Source organism: Pteropus alecto, unplaced genomic scaffold (assembly GCF_000325575.1).
Source record: "Pteropus alecto unplaced genomic scaffold, ASM32557v1 scaffold86, whole genome shotgun sequence".
Lineage (NCBI taxonomy): Eukaryota > Metazoa > Chordata > Mammalia > Chiroptera > Pteropodidae > Pteropus > Pteropus alecto.
The window spans coordinates 28,836,031-28,857,911 of record NW_006442109.1 but is presented as its reverse complement, the minus strand read 5'-3'; the positions used below and the strand labels follow the sequence as shown (position 1 = coordinate 28,857,911).

General features: G+C 38.1%; 1 protein-coding gene and 1 pseudogene across 2 annotated transcripts in view; one reads left to right on the top strand and one right to left on the bottom strand.

The window, feature by feature from the left end:
- Positions 1 to 21,881, top strand: part of EIF2AK4 (eukaryotic translation initiation factor 2 alpha kinase 4) — an 88,121-nt gene that overhangs the window by 37,424 nt on the left and 28,816 nt on the right. For both annotated transcript variants that reach the window (XM_006920502.3, XM_025038783.1), the window contains 13 exons: positions 291 to 448; positions 3,327 to 3,733; positions 4,491 to 4,560; positions 6,746 to 6,829; positions 7,617 to 7,739; positions 9,582 to 9,686; positions 11,559 to 11,616; positions 12,391 to 12,470; positions 15,401 to 15,502; positions 16,738 to 16,791; positions 19,034 to 19,270; positions 20,512 to 20,587; positions 21,008 to 21,129. In XM_006920502.3, the coding sequence (XP_006920564.1) occupies positions 291 to 448; positions 3,327 to 3,733; positions 4,491 to 4,560; positions 6,746 to 6,829; positions 7,617 to 7,739; positions 9,582 to 9,686; positions 11,559 to 11,616; positions 12,391 to 12,470; positions 15,401 to 15,502; positions 16,738 to 16,791; positions 19,034 to 19,270; positions 20,512 to 20,587; positions 21,008 to 21,129 (1,676 nt within the window). The remainder of the gene's footprint in view (positions 1 to 290; positions 449 to 3,326; positions 3,734 to 4,490; positions 4,561 to 6,745; positions 6,830 to 7,616; positions 7,740 to 9,581; positions 9,687 to 11,558; positions 11,617 to 12,390; positions 12,471 to 15,400; positions 15,503 to 16,737; positions 16,792 to 19,033; positions 19,271 to 20,511; positions 20,588 to 21,007; positions 21,130 to 21,881) is intronic.
- On the bottom strand, positions 14,632 to 14,750 carry LOC112469674 (annotated as a pseudogene).

Here is a 21,881-nt window from a genome sequence, read left to right as displayed (position 1 = left end):
CCAGAATTTGAAATGGATCAGGAGACCTGGATTTGGCTTCTGGCTCTATCATTCAGTCATTTCCTTACCCTCTGTGTAAGTTACCTCCATCTGTAAACTTGGGCTAATTGTATTTCCACCTAATTTAAGGAGGATAAGATGAGGAAAGTACTAAAGGGTCTGCCAGGTAAGAGGCACTTTTTCAAACTACCAGTTAGGACCTCTTCCAGACCTTGAATTGTTGTTGGATATTGTAGCTCTTCCTATATTTCTGATGCCTCTTTTATCTCTTGCCTTTTGTTTTATCTCAGATTCTGGAGGACAAGATTACGTTGAGACCGTTATTCCTAGGAACCAGCTACCCAGTGCTGCATTCTTCAGTGAGACACAGAGACAGTTTTCCCGATATTTCATTGAGTTTGAAGAATTACAGCTTCTTGGCAAAGGAGCTTTTGGAGCTGTCATCAAGGTGCGATACATAGTTGTCCCCAGTCCCTTTTAGAGCTGTTACTGTGTTCCATTTCTGTAGATGTACGGACTTCTATTTTGAGAGTGGGAAAGGAAGTGAATTTGACCATTTGAAACTATGATCATCTTCACTGTTATGAAGTTAAAGACTTTAAAGTTACACTGGGCACATTAAGAACACATCATTCCTTTTCCCTGGCTTGATGCAGTGCATTAATGTGAAAACCACATGATCATAATAGCCCTTCAAGTGGAGTCAATACTTTCCTTTGGTGCAGAAAGAAAATTCTCTTTTTCTTTCATTTGCTTTCAGAGTTGCTGTAGCTAAAAGGGTTTCAAGGTTAGAACTAAGATGGAATTCCAACTGAGCGATGGCCCCAGATGGTCTTGATGGCTTTTATTTTTCAGTTCTTATTGAGATGGAAAATTAGTGATACATTATTAAGGTGTGCTGCTTTTGGGTCTTCCGTTCTTCATTTTGGTCTATTTGTGTGACTTTTATTATTATTTGCCCCCTTTAGAAAGAGGTTTCAGCTGTTTTTATATAATTTAAGTATTTTGTTTGAATTTAGGAGACCCAGATGAATATTATTAAATCCATATAAGATATATGGCATCTTGGACGTGGTTCCATAGTGTAGCAGTTAGCACATCTGCTTTACACGCAGAAGGCCCTGGGTTTGTGCCCCAGTGGAGCCACAGTCCATGGTCTACGGCCATGCCACCCTGAACAAGCCTGATGTCTGTTATTGGAAGCTAAGCAGGATCAGGCCTGGTTAGTACTTGGATGGGAGACCATCTAGGAAGACCAGGTGCTGTAGGCATAAATAATAATAAATAATTTTAAAAAAAGATATATAGCATCTTGCACATAAGAAAGTAGTCCACCATCAATAGGGCATATGTCTGTTTAGGATTCTGAGAGTATTATGAGGAAGTGTTACTGTGGAAGGCCTTTTACACCAAAAAAAAAAAAAAAAATTGAATTAGTTTTCAGGCAGAAAGGCTATCTTCAGCAAATTTTTACAAAAGGATGTTATATGGGAAATATTTCAACTTTCTTCTTGAAAGTATACACATTACAGTTAGGTGATTAAATAGATTTTATGTGGACAGATAGCCTGATCAGATCATCAACAGTTACCTTTAAGAGGAGCGAATGATTAAAGCATGTATTATCCCTTTAGCTCAAACTATAATTGGGATCAAGTCCTTTAACTTCTTTATATTTTAGATTCTTGAATGCAAAACATTATCAAAGTTCATTTCTTCATAAGTACTTAAAAATTATTAATAAGCTCATAAAATAAAATTAAAAAAATCTCAGTAATTTAAGCCCCCAAATTTTTCCTGTTGTTGATCCCTATGAGAACCCTAAAGCCCTCATACCCCCTACCTCTGTTTCCAGGTTAGGTTAGAGCATTCTGCTCAATGGTCTGGCATTTTGTTAGGAGCTGGACCCATTACTGTTTATGCACCTTTCCATTTGAATAAATGAATTCCTAGGAATCTCCTGTGTAGCAAGTTCCACCCACCAATAACTCATAGCATATATGATGTGTACTGAGACATGAGGTTGAAAGACAGTGTCAAGACTTTCCACTGTCCTCCACTCTACTAATGTGGCAGGAAAAGAACTATCATTTTTTTTGGAGCACATTCCATATTTTAGGTCATGTGCCAGGTGGCTTATAGGCCATGTCTTTCAATCTCATGACATTCTTATGAAATAGGTATTATCCTCATTTTGCATATAAGGGAACTAAGGCTCAGAGAAGTTATGTAATTTGCCTGAGGTTACATATATCCACTAAGAGATGAAAGCAGCATTCAGACCCACATCTGTTTTACTTGAAAGTTTGTTCTAGCTATTTCCACATACATAAAGGTCACCTGAAACTCAATTTTATAGTATTCCTTTCTCATTTCTAGAAGTTTTTTAGTAGTCTAATTGAAACCTATGAACCAAACACAGAAATGATGTCCTCTTGTCTTTTGTAATCAGCTGGTTTCTCTCTGCCCATGACTAGATTGTTGCTTTTCATCTCCTCACTTTACCTGCATGGTGGGGTTGGAATGTTCTGGTGAATGAAATTTTATAAAAATTAACTTCAGTCAACCCAGTTGCATAGTGAAACTGCCCAGCATAAGAATGCATAGAGACTCGCCTTTGAAACGTTTTAGCTCTTAATGATACTGTCGTAGTTTCAGTACACGTCATCAGTGGTAAATCTGTGTTTGTAACAAAATCAGTGAGCAGTAATGGGTATAATACCAATTGCTGTTACCGAGCACCTTTCTCTGGGTGGCCTTGATACAAGTGCTTTACCCTCCTCATCTCATTTAATCTTTACAAGTTAAGAAAAGTGCTATAGATGAGAAAATTGAGTCTCAAGGAAATTTAATTAGTCCAAGTTAACACAGCTTTATAAGTTGAGAATTAAAATTTTCATTTAGGTCTTAAAATGTTTGGAGTTTAGTTTGTGTTTAGTGACTAAAGGTTAAAAAAAACTAAAATCATCTTAAACTGTATAATTATTTTTAAGACAAGGTTAAGAAAACAAGGTTTACTTAGAAATTTAAATAGCAGATTCGATACTGGAAAATCGGATATAATTGTTAACAAAATTAATAATTAAAATGGAGATAATTTTCCCCAGGGTTTCTGAGCATCTAGTTTGGGGTGAGATGTTTTCTAAGTTTTTGGCAGTCAACTTTCTTCAGTTTAAGAGTCCCAGACATGTGGATCTCAGCTGTAGTTGTTGGCTTTCACTCAGAACTCAGGTTCCCCTTGGGAGGGGATGGGTAATCCTGCAGATGACAGTCTGTGCTAAGTTCTGAGCAGCCTCTACCGGGTCCCTTCCCCTTCTGCACTGCAGGTGCAGAACAAGCTGGATGGCTGTTGCTACGCGGTGAAGCGTATTCCCATCAACCCGGCCAGCAGGCACTTCCGCCGGATCAAGGGCGAGGTGACTCTGCTGTCGCGCTTGCACCATGAGAACATCGTGCGCTACTACAACGCTTGGATTGAGAGGCACGAGCGGCCGGCTGCAGACATGGGGGCCCAGGCCCAGGATGGGCCAGCCTTGATGGACGAAAGAGATGTGAACGGTCCCGATAGCGTGGAAGCCGCCGCACCGCCGCCCATCCTCACCAGCTCGGTGGAGTGGAGCACGTCCGGCGAGCGCTCTGCCAGCTCCCGCTTCCCGCCCACCAGCCCCGGCTCGAGCAGCGATGAGGACGATGATGAGGATGAGCACAACGGTGTCTTTTCGCAGTCCTTCCTGTAAGAGCACAAGCACTCACAGCCTGCTGCCTGTGGGGCCCGGCTGCTTGGGACAAGCCCCTAATCTAATCCCCCACGCCCACCTCAGGAAAGAGGAGTTGATTAGAAATCCGGCCCTGTTTACTATGTTTAAAAAAAAAAAGGAAAGAAAATATGAAACCTAATTTTACAGCGTAACGAAATGCAATCCAAAGGGGATTTTTCCCCGCTGTCTTCAAAAGAACTCTAAAATTTAAACCCTGGAGAAAAGAAAAATATAAATTTTTTTTCCAATACCACATCTTAATACATTTAATAGAATTTTTCAAAGGCCATATTTTAGATAAGGGCTTCCGACTCTGTGGAACATTGAAGAACAAATTTGGAGTCTTGATATAGTGCCAACTGCAGTTCAGAAAAGGTTACCAAACCAATAATTATGATTTTAAACTATAGTTTTGCATCTCAGAATCCACCCCAGTCATTTAATTTCATGATATTATTTCATTGTATCCAGTTAGATAACAGTTTATCATAACTCTTACCTATTAAATTTTTTCAGGAAAATTATTCAGGCCAATTTTTATTTAAATCAAGAGTTCTGTGTTTCACATATTAGGAAAATACAAATAAGCACAGTATTATAGACAGCTTTATGCCTACATGGTCATAGTATAGTGTCTTTAGCCTCTTTGCTTTCTAGTCATTAACAAGTATTGATTTTCAAAATTATAACAGGGGTTTTGGTTTCCTTAGTATTTCTGTTTCTCTTTTTAAGACCTGCTTCAGATTCTGAAAGTGATATCATCTTTGACAATGAAGATGAGAACAGTAAAAGCCAGAATCAGGTAGATATATAAATAGAAATACCATTTTATTCATCATGGGGTGGGTATGTAAGAAAACTAACATTTGATACTATAAACCTCAGAATAGTAAAGCCTTATTCTGATGTGCAAATATAGACCTTCGATTTAAAAACATAATTATTTAAAATATATTCTACTCATATATTTGTTTATAGGCATTAATTTATCTACATAACAAATATGCCTGCTTTTCGAAAGTCGATACCCTGTATTTTTTAAAAATAAAAATTGTTTCCTAGAGCAGCGGGTCCCCAACCTTTTTGGCACCATGGACTGATGCTCCTAAGTGAATCTAGTGCATGCTTATCTGAGGTGGAGCTGAGGCAGTGATGCTAACGCTTGAGAGCGGCTGCAAATACAGATGAAATTTTGCTCACTGGCCCACTGCTCACCTCCTGCTATTCCTAACATGGAACCTCCTGATGTTCCATGGACCTGTAGCCTGGGGGTTGGGGACCCCTGTCCTAGAGGATTTGGGGAAACTTTATATGGTTGGGATGAGGATTGAATGCAAATTAATTGAATAACTAAACAGCCTAATTTTGGAGTTAAGTAGGTCTCTCACATCAGTTAATCTTGATTCCTTATTTTCATAATCCATCCCTAGAATAGTGTTTTAACACTGTGAGCCATGATCCTATAACAGATTATGAAATCTATTTTGAAGGTTACAACCAACTATTTTATTCTTACTGCTATAGAGAGAAATAAAGAATACCAAAATGTGTCTTACTTGTAAAGATAAACTCTGTAGAACTTATCTCTCATGAGTATGTGTACTGGGTGTGATGTAAAATATATTTCTTCATGTGGGTCATGGTCAGAAAAGTTTGAAAAACACTGCTCCAGTCCTTGAGCCCCACTCACTTCTGTATTTTTCTCTGCCCTGGCCAGCAAAGCCCCTCAATGCTGGTACACAGAGTCCAGGGTGAAGCTTTGTAACTACTAGGACTGTCAGTTGTTGCTTCAGAGGAGCATTCTGTACCTGAGAGTTGAATGCAATGACTTTTATACCAGAAATAAAAATATAATCACTAGCAGTTATAAGGGGCATTCATAGTAAAGTCTACATATAGATTCTGTGAGATAAGCAGTTAAATTGATTTGGAGGGAGTTTGAATGCATTAATAAGTTATTCTCTTTTTATTAAAATCATCCTCAAAATCATCCTCTCAATCTAAATTTATAAATTATAAATTTAACCAGAATACTAGAATAAATAGTATAAAGTACTAGTAAAGCAAATGGTCTTTGATTTTAGCATTAGTTACGCATTTAATTATTGTGGGGTCACCAAATTTATAATTCTGATTTTGCTCTGTCAAGGGCACCATCCCACAGGCATTCTAATTGATTAGAAGATTAACAGTCTTCTACAGATAATCCTCAGAGTATATAAATGATTCAAGAGTAGAATCTGATTTTTTTCTAAAGCAGGAGTTTTTGTTTTTCTTTGATAAAGGAAGAATGCTGAAAGATGCTTCCACACAAACACACACAAAAACTGTGTATCGGAAATGAGCAAATGCTTCCTAATGCTTGTTCCATACTTGCGGGGAGTGGTATTTAAATATATCTGTTAGAAGAAAAAAAATTTAAGAGACCTGAGTTAACATGTAGGGAACAAACATACTAACCATGTGTAAAAATAGTTGAGAGGATCAGTGGCTGTAAGTGGCCGCCGCGTGCTTGTTCTCCAGGAATGTAACCCAGAGGGCAGCATGTTCTTTGGTCATACGATCACATTTAAATTGTTTTAACTAAAGATTTCTAATCTGTTTCCAAAGGAAGGCACCCTGGTAAAACTGGAGCCTTATAATATTAGCCTGTATACATTCTGACCTTCTTATCCACAGAAAGATGTTAATGGTAAGAAAGAGCTGACTTGACATGGAGTCTTTCTATGGATTGCACACCTTTGATACCTGCCTGTTTTCCCCATCGTTTTATACAGTGAGAGACCTGGAAATTACACAGCAGATTCTGGTAGTAGCAAATTGCCTTTGGAATACTGTATGCAGCTAAAGGACAGTGGTTGTGTTCTGCTCACTGACCTCTCTGAGGCAACAGGATGGCCATGCATTTAGTGGGGGCAGGCAGGCACAAATGACTTGATGATGGCGATGGCCCCATTTTGAGTTCTTGTGTACTCCTCTTGGGTTAGGATGAAGACTGCAATGGAAAGAACAGTTGCCATGAAAGTGAGCCATCAGCAACCACTGAGGCTGTCCACTACCTTTATATTCAGGTGAGGCCTTGGCATGCAGCTTGGTGACATAGCAACTCCCAGTAGTTGCTGGTGGATATGTTTCAGAAGAAACTAGAGCAAGGAGCAAGACACTGGGCAGGAGAGGACTCACTGGCACTACCAAAGATTAATTGGCAAGAGTGGATTGCAGCATGGAGGCCCTTTCCCCCAGCCTTGCACTCACGCTTTCCTGTACCATAGCAGGAGATGGCATAGGGCCATGCTTACGGGCTCCATACTCGGGCTGTGTTAAGCTCACATCCTGGATCTACCAGTCAGAGCTGTGTGAGCTCAGTCAAGGTTCTTTAGCATTCTGTGTTTGAGGCTCTCCATCCATAAATTAAATAATAGTAGCTCTCTCTATGACTTGTGAAAAATAAATGAAATAACATTTGTGAAGTAATTAGTTCCATAAATACTAGACTGTGCATGTACGGAAACTCCACTTTGTCTAACAAGCTGAATCTGGACAAGTAAAGTATGATGCACACACATCCTTGTGTGTGCAGAAGAAACACCAACATGGCTTTAGGCAGAATGGCTTGTTCCAGAACCTCTGGAGGACAAGAGCCACAGGCAAACCAGTTCCAATAAGGCATTACTAAAGGGAAGCTCAAATTTTTTTAATAACCTTGAATTTTTTTTTCAATTAAAAAAAAAGCAAGCCTTTCTCATAACTATTTGAAATAGTACATGTTTTAAAATGAAAGATTACATTAATTGCAATTGTCCTCTTTAATTGCAACTCTGTATAACCAAATCCTGCCTGGTTTGTTCTTGTCCATAGATGGAGTACTGTGAAAAGAGCACTTTACGTGACACCATTGACCAGGGACTGTATCAAGACACCATCAGACTCTGGAGGCTTTTTCGAGAGATTTTGGATGGATTGGCTTATATCCATGAGAAAGTAAACTTTACAACATTTCATATCTGAAAATTTATGTATACATAAAATTTAGGACTAAATAAAAAAGTCGAATAATATAAAATTGGAGAAAAACAGAAATAGAGGGGAAACTCTGAGTATATTGACATAATCTATAGGGAATAAATTATTCAAAAGATAAATTAGTACAGAGTACCAAAGTTCAAAGAAAACATTGAAGGTTAGAACTGAGATCAGCTAACTATGGCCCACTGGTCAAATCCAACCCACCACCTGCTTTTATACAGCATGTGAGCGAAGAGTGGCTTTTACATTTTTAAATGATTATTTTTAAAAATCAAAAGAATAATATTTCATGACATGAACATTCTGTTAACTTCAGATCTCAGTGTTCATAAATAAAGTGTTATTGGAAAAGGACCACGCTTGCTGGTGTGTGTATTGCCTATGGCAGTTTTGTGCTACAGTTGTAGAGTTAAGTTGTGACAGAGACTATATGGCCCATAAAGCCAAAAATATTTACTTTCTGGCTCATTACGGAAAAAGTTTGCAAACATCTGGGTTAGGAGGAAATATATGAACATGTATGGAATGCGAAGATGTTTCCTTGAGTGGTTTAGAATAAAGTGAGAGTATAATTAATACATTCCACATTGTTTGATTCTGACTTAGTACCACCCTTCCTAGGAACATGGAGAAACCAGAAAGTGATCTAGCAAGGACAGAGATGGGACTCTTAGAGTAACATAGTTTGCCACATATATAAAGTATCATTTTAAAGCTAGAAATTGCCATTATAATGTAAATGCTAATGGCTTAGCTTTAGGATGAAATACTGCTTACTTTTTTAAAACTGGAATTATCTAATATATTAGCCAACATAAATGTTTTTTCCTTTGCCTCAATTTTCTTTAACTTTAAAATGTTTATACTGTACCATATTTTTACTAAAAAGCCAGGACTATAATTTACACGTGTCTAGTTTATCAGTGATTTGGTGGAAGCAGAATTTGCAAGGTTGGAAATATAAATGAGTTGTAATGAGGGCCATTAGAACCCTGTCACTGTGATATCATCTTGGGGTCCTAGAACTGTGTCCTATATGCTCTTCTTTTGATCTAATTTTCTCAGTGTCTGCTAATCATTTGCTGGGTATCTAACACTGTGCCACACCTAGAAATAACAGAGGGATTAAGTATGGGACAAACCCCATATTTGAGAGGGACTTCCTTTTTTGTTTGTTTGTTTGTTTTAAGAGAGAGCCAAAATTTCATGTAAAGGTAAAAGAGTTGACACAATGTGTTTTATTACATATAATCGTCTCCTATATTATAATACCTGGAACAATAAGCATCATGAGGATGCCGTTAGGAGGGGGAAAAAGCGTATTTATGTAATAAATGGGCATTGAGCACCTTCCGTGGGTGCTGGGGATGCAAAGTCAAAGTGTTAGAATTACTGTGATAGGCTTCGTGAACAAGTTGGCACTTGTAAATGTTGGTACAATTCAAATGAGGAGAGAAAAGCAAGAATTTCCTAAGCAAGGGAAGTAGTGTAAAGAAAGGAATAGAAGGAATGAAAATTGTGTCTCCCTGACCAGAGTAGAGTTTTGTGATGCAGCAGAGAGAGAGAAAATTGGGAACCTGGTAGAGGGGGGCCTTGTAGATAGACTGGGAGATTGCAGCAAGGTCATTGGCAGGATAGGTGGGAGACATTGCAGAGGTAAGACAGCCTGGAACAGCATGGTCTGTGGGAGAAGGCTCATCTAATTTTGTCACTAGGTTGGCCTTTCAAATTAGGAAACAGATATAACTATACACTATGCTTTGGGAAACACTTTGTTTCTTTGCTCTCTTCTGTCAGGGAATGATTCACCGGGATTTGAAGCCTGTCAACATTTTTTTGGATTCTGATGACCATGTGAAAATAGGTGATTTTGGTTTGGCCACAGACCATCTAGCCTTTGCTGTGAGTATTTTTTAAATAGGCTGTGCGTGAAAATGGACCCATATTCCTTGATAATCACGAAAGTGTTACATGACAGGATAGATGATAAGTTCACTGAACTCTGCTGCGTAATCCTCAGGAAATGATACAGATCTGAAGAGTGAGCTGGAAATGACCTTTTAGGCTTTGACATTGTGAGTACATTTTAGTGAGTACATTCCACTTGAGGGACATAAAATTACTGGTTTGTGAATGATACTTAGGTCAAAGGTATATAATGCTTTATGAAATAATTTGGTATTTTGGTCTACCATGCTATGCGCTGGGCTAGATGCTTTACACTCGAGGGGTTTTTAGTTAAAGGAAATAAGGCTTAAAAAACATAAAACACCAGTCCTAGATAACATGTAATCCAGAAGGTGTTGGTTCTTCACAAAATTATACGGTAGTTGTTTAACATACAAAGCTAAAATAATATAAAGTGAGAGAAATAGTGACATAAGAGTAAAAGACAGGAGAAAGTTTACGTATGGTTATGAGGATCAAGAAAAGCTCTAAAAAGGGAACAGTATTTCAAATGTGCCCTGAAGGGTGGGTGGGAGTTGAGCAGGCTGAGATTGAGGACAGGACATGGTGACACCATGGTATGGGATTCCAGAGAGCAAGAACAGCATAAGCAAGGCCCTGGGGTAAGTAGACATGATGGTTTGAAGGCCAGCATGTTGTCTGGTTGATTGAAACTATGAGGTGTAGGGGAGCAGTGAGAGAGGATGCTGGAAGGTTGAGTCTTGTAGGTGGCAGGCCTTGGAATGCCAGAGGAAGAGTTTCACTTGACATCGTAAACCAGAATTATTAGGCACCAAAATCTCCAGTAAATGCAGTTAATTCTGAGGGTGGTCAGAAAAAGGAAATAGGATCTGGATTAACGGCAGTTTATTTGGCTAAATGGTAATTAAAGGCTAAATTAGAAGGAGAGGTTAGAAGGAGCAGAGAGGGAGGAAATGGAAGCGGGAGTAAAGACATGGTCTTGACCAGAACAATTTTGAAGAGTACTAAGACCAAGGAAGGGCTAAGTGATGGGGATCTTGATCCCCAAACTAAAGGATTTAACTTGCTTTTTGGAAAGTTGTAGTATAGCGAGGTAGGTAACAGCACAGACTCTGGAGGCCTACCGACCTGGGCTAGAATCCTATCTCGGCCACTTCTTTGAAACGTGACCGTGGGCAAGTCAGTTAACCTTTCAGTACCCCATGTGTAAAGTGTACCTAATACTAGTACCTACTTCAGAGAGTTGTCAGCAAGATAAAATAAGAATACAGGTAAAGGACCTCAGTGTTAAAGAATGTTAAAGCTGCTAGTATTGGTGTTGATGCTTGTAAAAGCAACCTATGGAGAAAATAGTGATTTAGGTTAATACATGAGACAGCACTATATAGTAGTCGCAGGTATGGTGGAGGAAGATGAGGCTACCTAAGGTGTTAGCAGTGATGGTGGAATAGATTTGGTGACCAGCCTCTAGGAAAGAAGAGTAAAAATTGACCCAGATAAATGGGAAAGTTAGGAAGTGGGGCAGTCGTTATTGTTAAAATACTCTTACTCTTCCTAGTAAATAGATTCTGTTTTGGCATTTGCTTTTATAAGTTTCCAGGGGGTTCTGCCATGAAGAAAGAGTTCTATAGTGAATTGCCCTTCTTCTTGATCTCACTGGGTTTCTGGTAAGCCCTTCCTTAGTAGACTAAACAACAACAAAAAATTTAAGCTGGAAAAAAAGCATTATTACAACTATTCTGGTTTCTGTATTTAGAAACTTGGTCTTCATTTAGAAATGGATTAGGCATTCTTATGGAATAATACAACATTTTAATGTGATATTTGGCTTACTTGTATTTTAAGGCTGATGGAAAACAAGATGATACATCTGGAGATCACTTGATTAAATCAGACCCTTCAGGTAAATCTAGTATATTTAGTTCATGTATTAAAAAGCAGGTGACAAATTTTTTTCTCTTATTTATTTTTACATATAAAAAGTTGTATATATGTAATGTATATGACCTGAGGCCTTTGGAGATATATATACACCCGTGAAACCATCACTGTAATCTGTCATAAACATATTACCTCCAAAAAGTTTTCTCCTGCCCTTTTATTTATTTACTGTTATTATTATTTACTTATTTTGTGATAACACATTTAACATAAGATCTACCCTCTTAGGAAAATTTTAAGTATACAATACAGTATAAATTTCTTAATCTGAAACCTGTTTTTCATTCATAAAGATTTTATTATAAAGCAAGTTATAATTATTCATGAAATCAACAAAATTTTGGAAATCCCTTTTTTCTTTTCACTATTAATTATTCTTTAGAACTCTTAAGAAATTAGAGCTTCCGTTAGAGTAATTGGCTCCCTTGGATAGATAGTTACACTTTGTCTGACCCCACAAGGTAATGTGAGGTTACCTCATGACCTGGGCCATCTCACTTCTTCACTTCTATCTGATACTGTCTGTCCTCTGCAACAGTAATGACATCCTGTGTGGAACAGAGTGTGTGGCCATACATGACTTAATTGCTTGGCGAAATGCCCACTACTTCTTTCTGTGAATAGTGTGAACAATTAATAGATCATGACACGCTCTTAAGAAACTTTTTTTTTTTTAATTTGCCTTATATCTGAGTCCTATTATTGGAAAGCCTTCCCTCTGCCTTCTTCTCTACAGATCATTTGACCGGTATGGTTGGCACTGCTCTGTATGTGAGCCCAGAGGTTCAAGGAAGCACCAAATCTGCGTACAATCAGGTAAAGCGGAAGCTTTTTGGAGAGAAGGAAAGGTCTCAAGAGTGAGATAATAGTTAGAATATCAAGATCATTACATTTGGGGTTTAGTTACCAGTTGAAATAGTCAGAAACATTTATTCACTCGATATATATCCAGATGTATATTGAGTGTCTGCACCAAACAGGACATGTGGTAGCCAGGAACAGTGACAGAAGCTGGCACAGTAGCTGCTGAGGCTCTTATAGTCCCTCCATCCAGAGAAGATTTGAACTAACCCAAGTTCGGGCCAGGGCCCAGGAATACAAGGAATAAAGCAGTCTAATAACAGGAAAGTTGTCTTATTCCAGTCCTCAGGGAGTTGATCCATTGATGGATGAAGCAGATGATAAACAAAAAAAAAATAAAAAATAAAAGAAATAACTACAAATCATGATAAGAGCTAAGAAGAGGAGTCCAGTGACCAGAGAACAATAGGAGACATCATCTTTAGATAAACCAGAGAAGGCCTCCCCAAGAAGATGGCTTTTAGGATAAAGGAGGAGAAGGGAAAAGCCATGCAGAGTGGGGGGCTGGAGCATGCCTGGGAGGAAGGGGTGAAGCAAAAGAAGTGTGCAAAAAAGAAATATGGTGACAGCTAGCTTGGCACATTTAAGACAGTCAAAAAGAAGGTCCATGTGGCTACAGCTTGGTGAGCAATGGGGAGAGAGGCATGAGGTGGAGCTGGAAAGGAAGGCAGGGGTCAGATCGTGCAGGGCCGGCTTAGCCACAATAGGGAATGTGCACAGGGAGCCACTGAAGGATCTTGAGCTAAAGACTTCACTCTAGCTGTTGATGGAGGCTTTGCAGAAGTCCATTTGGAGTGGCTGAAAGTTGGAACCGGAGTGGTAGCAAGTGATATGGGCAGAAATGTGCTGATATAAAATACATTTGGGGCAGGGGATTGACAGGTTTTCATAGTGGAGGGGGGTATGTTAGGTGAGGAAAAGGAAGGAAAACAGGACATTGCTCAGGTTTCTACGTAGAGCAGCTGCGGGGAAGGATAGTGGACTGAGATGAGGAAACCTGAGGAAAGACATGGCAGAAAAGGAAGAGAAGACAGCTGGAAAATTACATTTGAGTGTGTTAAGTTTGAAATGCCTCATGAGAGAGCCAGTTGGAGATGTCCAGTAGGCTGTGAAAGACTCAAGACTCGAGTTCAGAAGAAAAGTCAGAGTCAGAAGTATAAATTTGGAAGTTATCAGCACACAAATGGGATTTAAAGCCATGAGACTGGGTGAGATCACTTAGGGCAAGAGTGCAGAGTTAAATTTTTAAAATATATTAGGCAGGCAATTCACAGTAAGGCATATTTTCAGGCAATGGAAACACAAGCCTGGGTTTTGGTTCCGACAGGGAGCACTGGTCAGTGACAGCACTGAGACAGACCCAGTGATTGTGAGTGTGTGGGAAGGTGGATGTGCAAACACCATGGGTGTGGGAAAGCACCTTCAGTGTCATCTTTCTAGTTTGGTTCGGAATAGCATAATGAAATTCTTAGAAGGGCTGTACCCTTTGGTCCAGAAGTTCCACTTTTTGAAATATATCCAAAAGAAACAGCCAGGAATGGTCCAAAAAGATTAATGAGAAAGGGATTCGCCACAGCATTATTTATAACAGTGAAAAACGAATCAGTTTAAAAGTAGGATATTGGTGAAATTATGGGACTTCCACATAATTGAATACTATGTCAATAAAATCATATTTTAGATGATTTAGAAAATCATCTTTTAGATTGTTTTAGAAAAATGATATAATATTGAAAAAGTCTCACCGTATTAAGGGAATAAAAGTTACAAGAATAGTGTGGTTCTGCTTTTATACTGTATACATAAAAAAACAAGCATATTTTAGACATCAATAGCGGTGGGATTACAGGTGATTGCTATTTTATTGGTGCTTTTTTGTATGTTCCACATTTTCTATAGCCAACATGTGTAGGAAATGCCACAATGAGTATTTGTTTTTAAGACTTTGGAAGTCACTGATGATAATTAGGTTCTTCTACTAATGCTCGAATCCAAGTTCATTCAAGAGTTATTCTTTCTTTATTTTTTTTTTAGGTGAGGCAACCCTTGGTTGACCTCACAGATTGCAAAGATCTTGTCAGTTTACAATCCCCTATTTTTTTTATTTTCTTTTTTAAGCCTATAGCAGCTGGTCTTCCTAGGCGGTCTCCCATTCAAGTACTAACCAGGCCCAACCCTGCTTTGCTTCTGAGATCAAACGGGATCAGGCTTGTTCAGGGTAGCTTGGCCATAGACAAGAGTTATTCTTGAAAGTGGCCACTGTACCTGTGTGCAGTTGCCATGAGTTGGCTACCCCTCAGCCGGCTGTGCCCAGCTGCCTCAGGCACATTGTCTTCTGAAAGTCATCTTCCCCCTGGCAGCTCCCTCCTTGACACTCTGCACTGACTTATTTTTTTCTTCTTTACTTGCATTTTCATATTTTGTTAGGGTTCATCACATGATCTTTCTCTTGTGCCATTCTTCCATCCTCAGTGGTATGGCTTTGCAGTCAATGACTGATCTTTGCTGTTAATTGTAGATTTTGGTCTTTGTTTCACTTTTGAGATGATTAGTAAAGATGCAATGCAAATTCTTATGATAAATCGCAGTTGTCCTCTCTCTCTAGTGATTCTTCCCAGTGTTTGGCCAGTGATTTTCTATATCTGTATAGAGCTAAACTGGTTACAATTAATTTTCAAGGAAAATGTTGAGAAGTCATGCCAAATATTTTACCTCATCTATACTTCATACCTATACATTTTTAGAAGAAATCAAATTTTTTCTGGTGTGGCTCATTTTTCACTTATGCAAACTTTGTTCCAACTAACAGTGCTTATACTCTAATTGCCTGGTAAATTACACTTTCATACCAAGGCTCTCTAAATGCAGTTCTTTTTCCTCCTCAGAAAGTGGATCTCTTCAGCCTGGGAATTATCTTCTTTGAGATGTCCTATCACCCTATGATCACGGCCTCAGAAAGGATCTTTGTTCTCAACCAACTTAGAGATGTATGTATCAGATGTTTTAATGCATGGAAATCAGCAATTCAATGCAAGATATCTTTCTGGTATTTATAATATAGAAAAGGTGATCCTGCTATAATTTTTTATATTTTTAGTAAATGAAAATCTACCTCTGCTTACACACCTTCAGTGATAAGAAACTTTCCCCATTTTGTTTATGTTTAGAAATCCTACTTGGAGAAGTTGCTAGGTTATAGTTTTTAAAAATTATTCTGAGAGACTTACTCTTAATTTTGAAACACAGGAGGAATCCACAATATCAATACAGTTACAGCAGTGGGAATGGGTTATAAGGATAATGGATAGTTAGTTTTAGAAGTTGAAGTTCCAGCCAAATGGATCTGGTGTACTAATGCCTAAAGAAAACCATCATGAACAGAAGTTAAAAAGGGGTTGGAGGGAAATATCAGCCACTTGAATTTTTTCGGCAATGAAGTTTCCATTTGTGTTCTTGGAATTTATCTTCGCTTCTGTGATTGCCCAAACTAAAAGAGACTAACATTCACAATGTGTGAGGTCAGTGATACTCATTAGAAACAACACTAAGATAAAGTAGAGAGTAAGGTTTGGGTGAGGGCGATTTAGGTTTACATATTCACGAACAAGAGATATGGAGAGCTTTCCTCTTCCTTATGAGAGCAAAATAGTGTTTTGGAAAACACTTAAAATATATTACTGCCAGTACAGCGTGGACAGCTGTGTTCATAAAGTGCCCTTGCCTTGACATGGAATGGTCTTAGTTATATCTTTGATGAAATGTCTTTTTAGTCTAAAATTCATGTTTGTTCCCTCGTTTCAAGAACATCTAAACTGTGAAGTTAATGTTATGATTGATGTCTTATTTACCAGAAAAGTGAGAACTTTTGGGGACATAAAGACTTTAGTGTTAATGTTTTTCTCATACTCTATGTTGGTGGTTTGGTGTTTTTGCCTTTTTTCATCTGTATGTTTAATAAAACTACCTTGTTTTTCTCTGAAACAATTTGATTTTAAAATACTTTGTCCTCAGATGAGGTGCTTTCTGTCACCTAGACTGTCATTTGGGTAAAATTTGTATTAAAAATAATATGGAGGAATGGGTTTCAAGAAGGTATCACCTTAGCCTTCTCTTGTTAGCAGATTTTCATTTCTGTATTCAGTTTTCTTGCCTCTGCTGAATAAATGCTTTCACTGTGGCAGTCTGCCAAGCACTTGCTGATTTGAATATAATATTCTTTTAGCCCACTTCGCCTAAGTTTCCAGAAGACTTTGATGATGGAGAGCATACAAAGCAGGTAATTTTTTGATGCTTTAATTACTGTCTTCACTCTTGGGTTTTAATTACTGTTTTTCTTCTTTTTCAATTAGCAATCTTCTGCCACTCATTCTCTGTTTCCTGGGAACAATGTGGGGGGAAAAAATCAAAAGATAAAGCACTTAAAATGTTACTGGGCTTGAAATACACCATAAAAATGCCAAGGATTGGCATAGCAAATTAACAAACTACAGAGTTCTTTTGTGTAGTTCATTGTGTTTTTGAAATGCTATTTGGAACCTTGGCTTGGCATGTTGGAAAAAAGAGAATGCTTTTACAGCTCATTGTTTTAGAGAAAGCTTGGGACTTTTAAGAAAATATTTAAAACTATAATTTTGTTCTGTTTTGTGGTTAAAGTAGCTCAGATTGTAAAGGGAAAGACTGGACAGTCCAATTTTACAGTATTTTAAAGCAAAATAATTTCTCCTTCATGCTATAAATATCTGAGTGTGTAAGTAACTCATGTCATGGGTTAAAATAGCAACATCCAGCTAATATGAAAGTAACAATTAGGGAATTTGTATATTGTACTTCTGGTGTGCATCTCTTCTTAGTGCTGATTTTTTGTCTTGGTGAAGTGTTTTGTGTTTAACACTCTTGTCATATGGAAATTTATTCCTTAAACTGACTTTCTTAACCCTTATAATCAAGGCAAAATCCCTTATTTAAATTATTAATGTCGAGAACAGAAACCTAGCTAGCAAACATTACATTAGTTTGCTATTTCTTGCTTATTGGTTATGTATCTGGATGGACAAGTCACTTAACTTTTCTAGACTTTAATTTTCCTCATCTGTAAAATAAAGGGAGTAAGTACCCTTTGTTTATATATCAGTACTAACATCCTGTAACTCTGTAGTGTTTTATATGACATGGCTAGTCAGACCCTTTCCGCCTCACCTATTGAATTAGTAAAGAACCATTAGAAAATATATTGAGTCCTGTTTCTACTTTTTTTGTTAGTTATTATCATTTTTTTTGAACTAGGTCATTCCCTGTGTTTCTGGATGTCATACGTAAAATGTTCATTTCATAGCCTTTTCCTATAACAAGGTCAGTCATATTCAGTATTTCTACATGTTGGCAGCTGTAGTGGCATATCAACTTTATTAAACTGCAAACACAAGAGCAACTTTACAAATCATTTCTCACAATGATGATTGTTGTCCGTCACAGATACTTATTAGATACCCTTGAGTATTTGCATTTAGACTGTATAAAATTGACACCAAAGCCACCACAACAAAACCACAACCACTACCACCTCCCACATCACAGTCATTGTTCTTTATCTGAAAGGAAGCAGCATAGAAAATGTTCATAGACTGCATGTGACACAATCTTTGCTACACACAGAAATTAAGCAGTATAACCTGTTTGCTGAGTAGGGTATTGTTTTAACCAGTTTAATTTAACATAACTTTTCATAAAAGTCATATCATGTCAGTTCCTTTCTTTACATGGAAACTGTTACCTGAGTTTTTATTTCAGCCGAAGATGGGTATGAGTCAAGGGGGAGGGGAGATCATATATTAAAAATATATAATTAGAAAATGTTTAATAAGGTTCATCTAAAATTGAGATATTCCATAACTCCTTATACATCCTTATTATAAACAAGAGAAAAGGAATCATTATGGAACCTTTCAAAAGTTTAGATTGCTTTCAAATAGTTCCCTGGTTAACGAGGTAGTAGCTGTGAAAGTATGATAAAGAGTAAGATAAATCAAGGTCATTCTAGATAATGATATCAATACAGATAGCATAAATGGAGAAGAAAAAACTAAAAAGCTGTTTTACACTGCTTTAAGGATTCCAGCAGCTACTACTCATTGTAATTTTTACTGAAATTAGGCATCCAAAGGTATTTGTTTTATGTTCTCATGTCTTTTTCAATACAGTATTTTGTGTATTTGGAAGGCCTAAGTTCTGCTTCTAAATAGTTGAGTTGAGGATTTTTTGAGTCATTTATGACAATAAAATATAAAAATGGCATCTGCCTTTTAAGAAATACTCATATTACATTGTTGTACAACTCTGTGGCCATAATGAAGTGCGGAGGGGAAATAACAAATTCAGAGATTTCAGCAATTAAAATGCACCACCTAAGTGCAAGAAGTGTGGTGTCTTTTCTTTGACCTGAAGCAACCACCACTTATCAAGAGAATTCCTGAGCATCATCTGTTACTTCCCATTACTGATGTGCCTGGTTCTTGTTACAGAAGTCTGTCATCTCCTGGCTGTTGAACCACGATCCAGCAAAGCGGCCCACAGCCACAGAACTGCTCAAGAGTGAGCTGCTGCCCCCACCCCAGATGGAAGAATCGGAGCTCCACGAGGTGCTGCACCACACCCTGGCCAACGTGGACGGGAAGGCCTATCGCACTATGATGGCCCATATCTTCTCCCAGCGCATCCCCCCTGCCATCGACTACACCTATGACAGCGATATACTGAAGGTGGGCCTAAGCCAAGCTTTGAATAAGAGCTTAACCTGGTTCACAGAAGGATGAAGTCAGTTCTTTATTCTTCATGGATTCCTTTAATGTGGCCAACACAAATTCTTAATCTGGGGCCTATAAGTGCAAAATGTATGCATGTGCATTATTATGATAGGAAGAGCCCCACTTTTATTCATTTAACTTGAAGAAATTCCTGACCCACCCTCACCTCACCTCCATCTTTCCTCCCACGAGATGATGAAGCGGTGCTTTAGACTTAGCCCTGGCCCAGCTCCCCGGAGCTGAAAACATTTAGCCAACTCAGATGTAGATCAGGTAGTTAGCCGCTCCCAATGTTGGCTGCACACCAGAATCATTTGGGAGGCCCTTTACCAATACAGCCGCCTAGACCCTACATCCATTCTAATGACTTAGGATCTCCAGGTGTGAGGTACTTCAAGAATCCCTTTAAGAGCTCACAGGTGGGAGCCTTCAATGTTTTCTTTAAAAAAAACAAAAACAAAAACCAACAACCACAATCTGAAGCAATATAGCAAAACGTTAAAATTAGAAAAAGCTGGGTGGACATATAATGGGTGGGTGAATAACAGATTTTTGTCACATTATGTTGTATGTTTCTGTATGTTTAAAAATCTAATTTTAAAAGAGGAGTAGAGGAAGTAATGGCAAGATTTGTGGAAGATCAGTCTAGATTTCAGGGGCCAGATTTTGCTGTCTGGCAGTATTAGATACAGGATTGAATGTAGGTGTTTTATTTTTTGTCTTTTTGTTTATCTGTTTCTAAAGTTTCTCTAGTGAAATAGTACCGCTTTTATAATAAAAAAAAAAGAAAAAGAAAGGTCTTTACAAAATATGTAAATGCCATGTGGCTTTCAAGGGGCCCACTGTGAATCACCTAACTATGTGGGAAGGGGCCTGATGCTCTTAGGGTTTTTATTATTCCACAGTATCCCTGAGCGTCCTCAGGGAGAATGTGCATATTTGACTAGCTCTCTCTGAAAGGCATGTATCAATGTGGTTAAGATCTTGGACCTTAAACGTAGCTGGCCCTGCTCAGGCAGGATATATTGCAAGACACGTGGTTTCTTCCCTAAATATATTCAAAAAGGGTATGACTTATTGAGATCTCTTTTGCGATCCTGAGAATAAGCAATATAATGCTGACTGCAAGCCACAGATTCATATTTTAAGGGATCCCTTTGATTAGGTTTTGATGACATTGTAATTGGTCATTTTAGGGCAGCTTCTCAGTTCGTACAGCCAAGATACAACAGCATGTGTGTGAAACCATCATTCGCATCTTTAAAAAACATGGTATGTTCTTTTTTAAAAATTATATGCATTCTCAAAGGATGTGTTTTCATCATTACAAAGTACTGTTAATGGATTTGGGTGCAATCATATTTTACCTTTAAATTCACAGTTATAAGCAACTGATCATGTGAAATTTAAGCTTATTTTTATAACTTATTTTATAAGCTCGTTGAGGAGAAACAGATATGAGTATTACAACCTTGCTACTATGGTACAGCTGGTTTGTAGAGTCAGAAATATGACTTGATTCACAAACTTAACCTTAGGCAACCTCTCCACTGAGAATCAAAAATAGACTAATGATGATTTCAACAGTCCCAGTAGCAGATTACTGCTCTGTCAGGTTTGTGTTCATTTTAACTTGCCTTCTAGGAAGAACGAGAACCTGATGATCGGTTATTTTTTTCTAATTTGGTGTAGGAGCTGTCCAGTTGTGTACCCCACTACTACTTCCCCGAAATAGGCAAATATATGAGCACAATGAAGCGGCCTTATTCATGGACCACAGCGGGATGCTGGTGATGCTTCCTTTTGACCTGCGGGTAAGGCTGAGAATACTCTGCTGACGGTTCCAGTGCCATGGCACATCTGTTAAAAGATTACCCACACCAATTTTTTTTTTCTAAATGTATCTAAATGTCACCCTTATGAAATATATTCTTAAGGAAGTTATCAGGGTGAGAACTTTACTGGAATTTAGTAAATGTTTGATGTTGTGTACATCCACTTTGCTAATAACACAAGTACTTTTAGCCCTAGAAACCAGAACCTTGCATTGTAGGTGCCATGTCTATACCTCTGTGTTGAGCTCTGCCGAGTGACTGTAGCAGGTTAACCCAGACAACTCAGACAGTTTTTTTCTTTACTTCCTGGCTAGATCTTTAGTAATTTCCTAACACTTTAAAGTCTAGAGCAATTAAATTCTTGTAACTGCAAGTGTCTGCGCTAATTGGATATGCTGAATTTTGCTGGTGCTTGCTTGCTTCTGATCCCCAGGGTTCCCTTTTTCAGCAACAGTCTTACCAGTCGTTCACTCACATAGCGTTGGCTGCTATTAAGCCCATCTGTAGCACTGTACGTTCATAAGACAGACAAGAGTTTAATACCCCTCATGTACAGAAAGCACTTACAAGTAGAAAGATGAGCAAAGGATATAACCAGGGAGCTCTTAAAAGAGAAAATGCACAGAGCTGATAAACTTCTGAAAAGATCTTCAGCCTCACTAATAATGAGGAAATACAAGACAAAGGTATCTCCACTTCACCCATCAGACTGGCAAAAATATTTAAGTTAA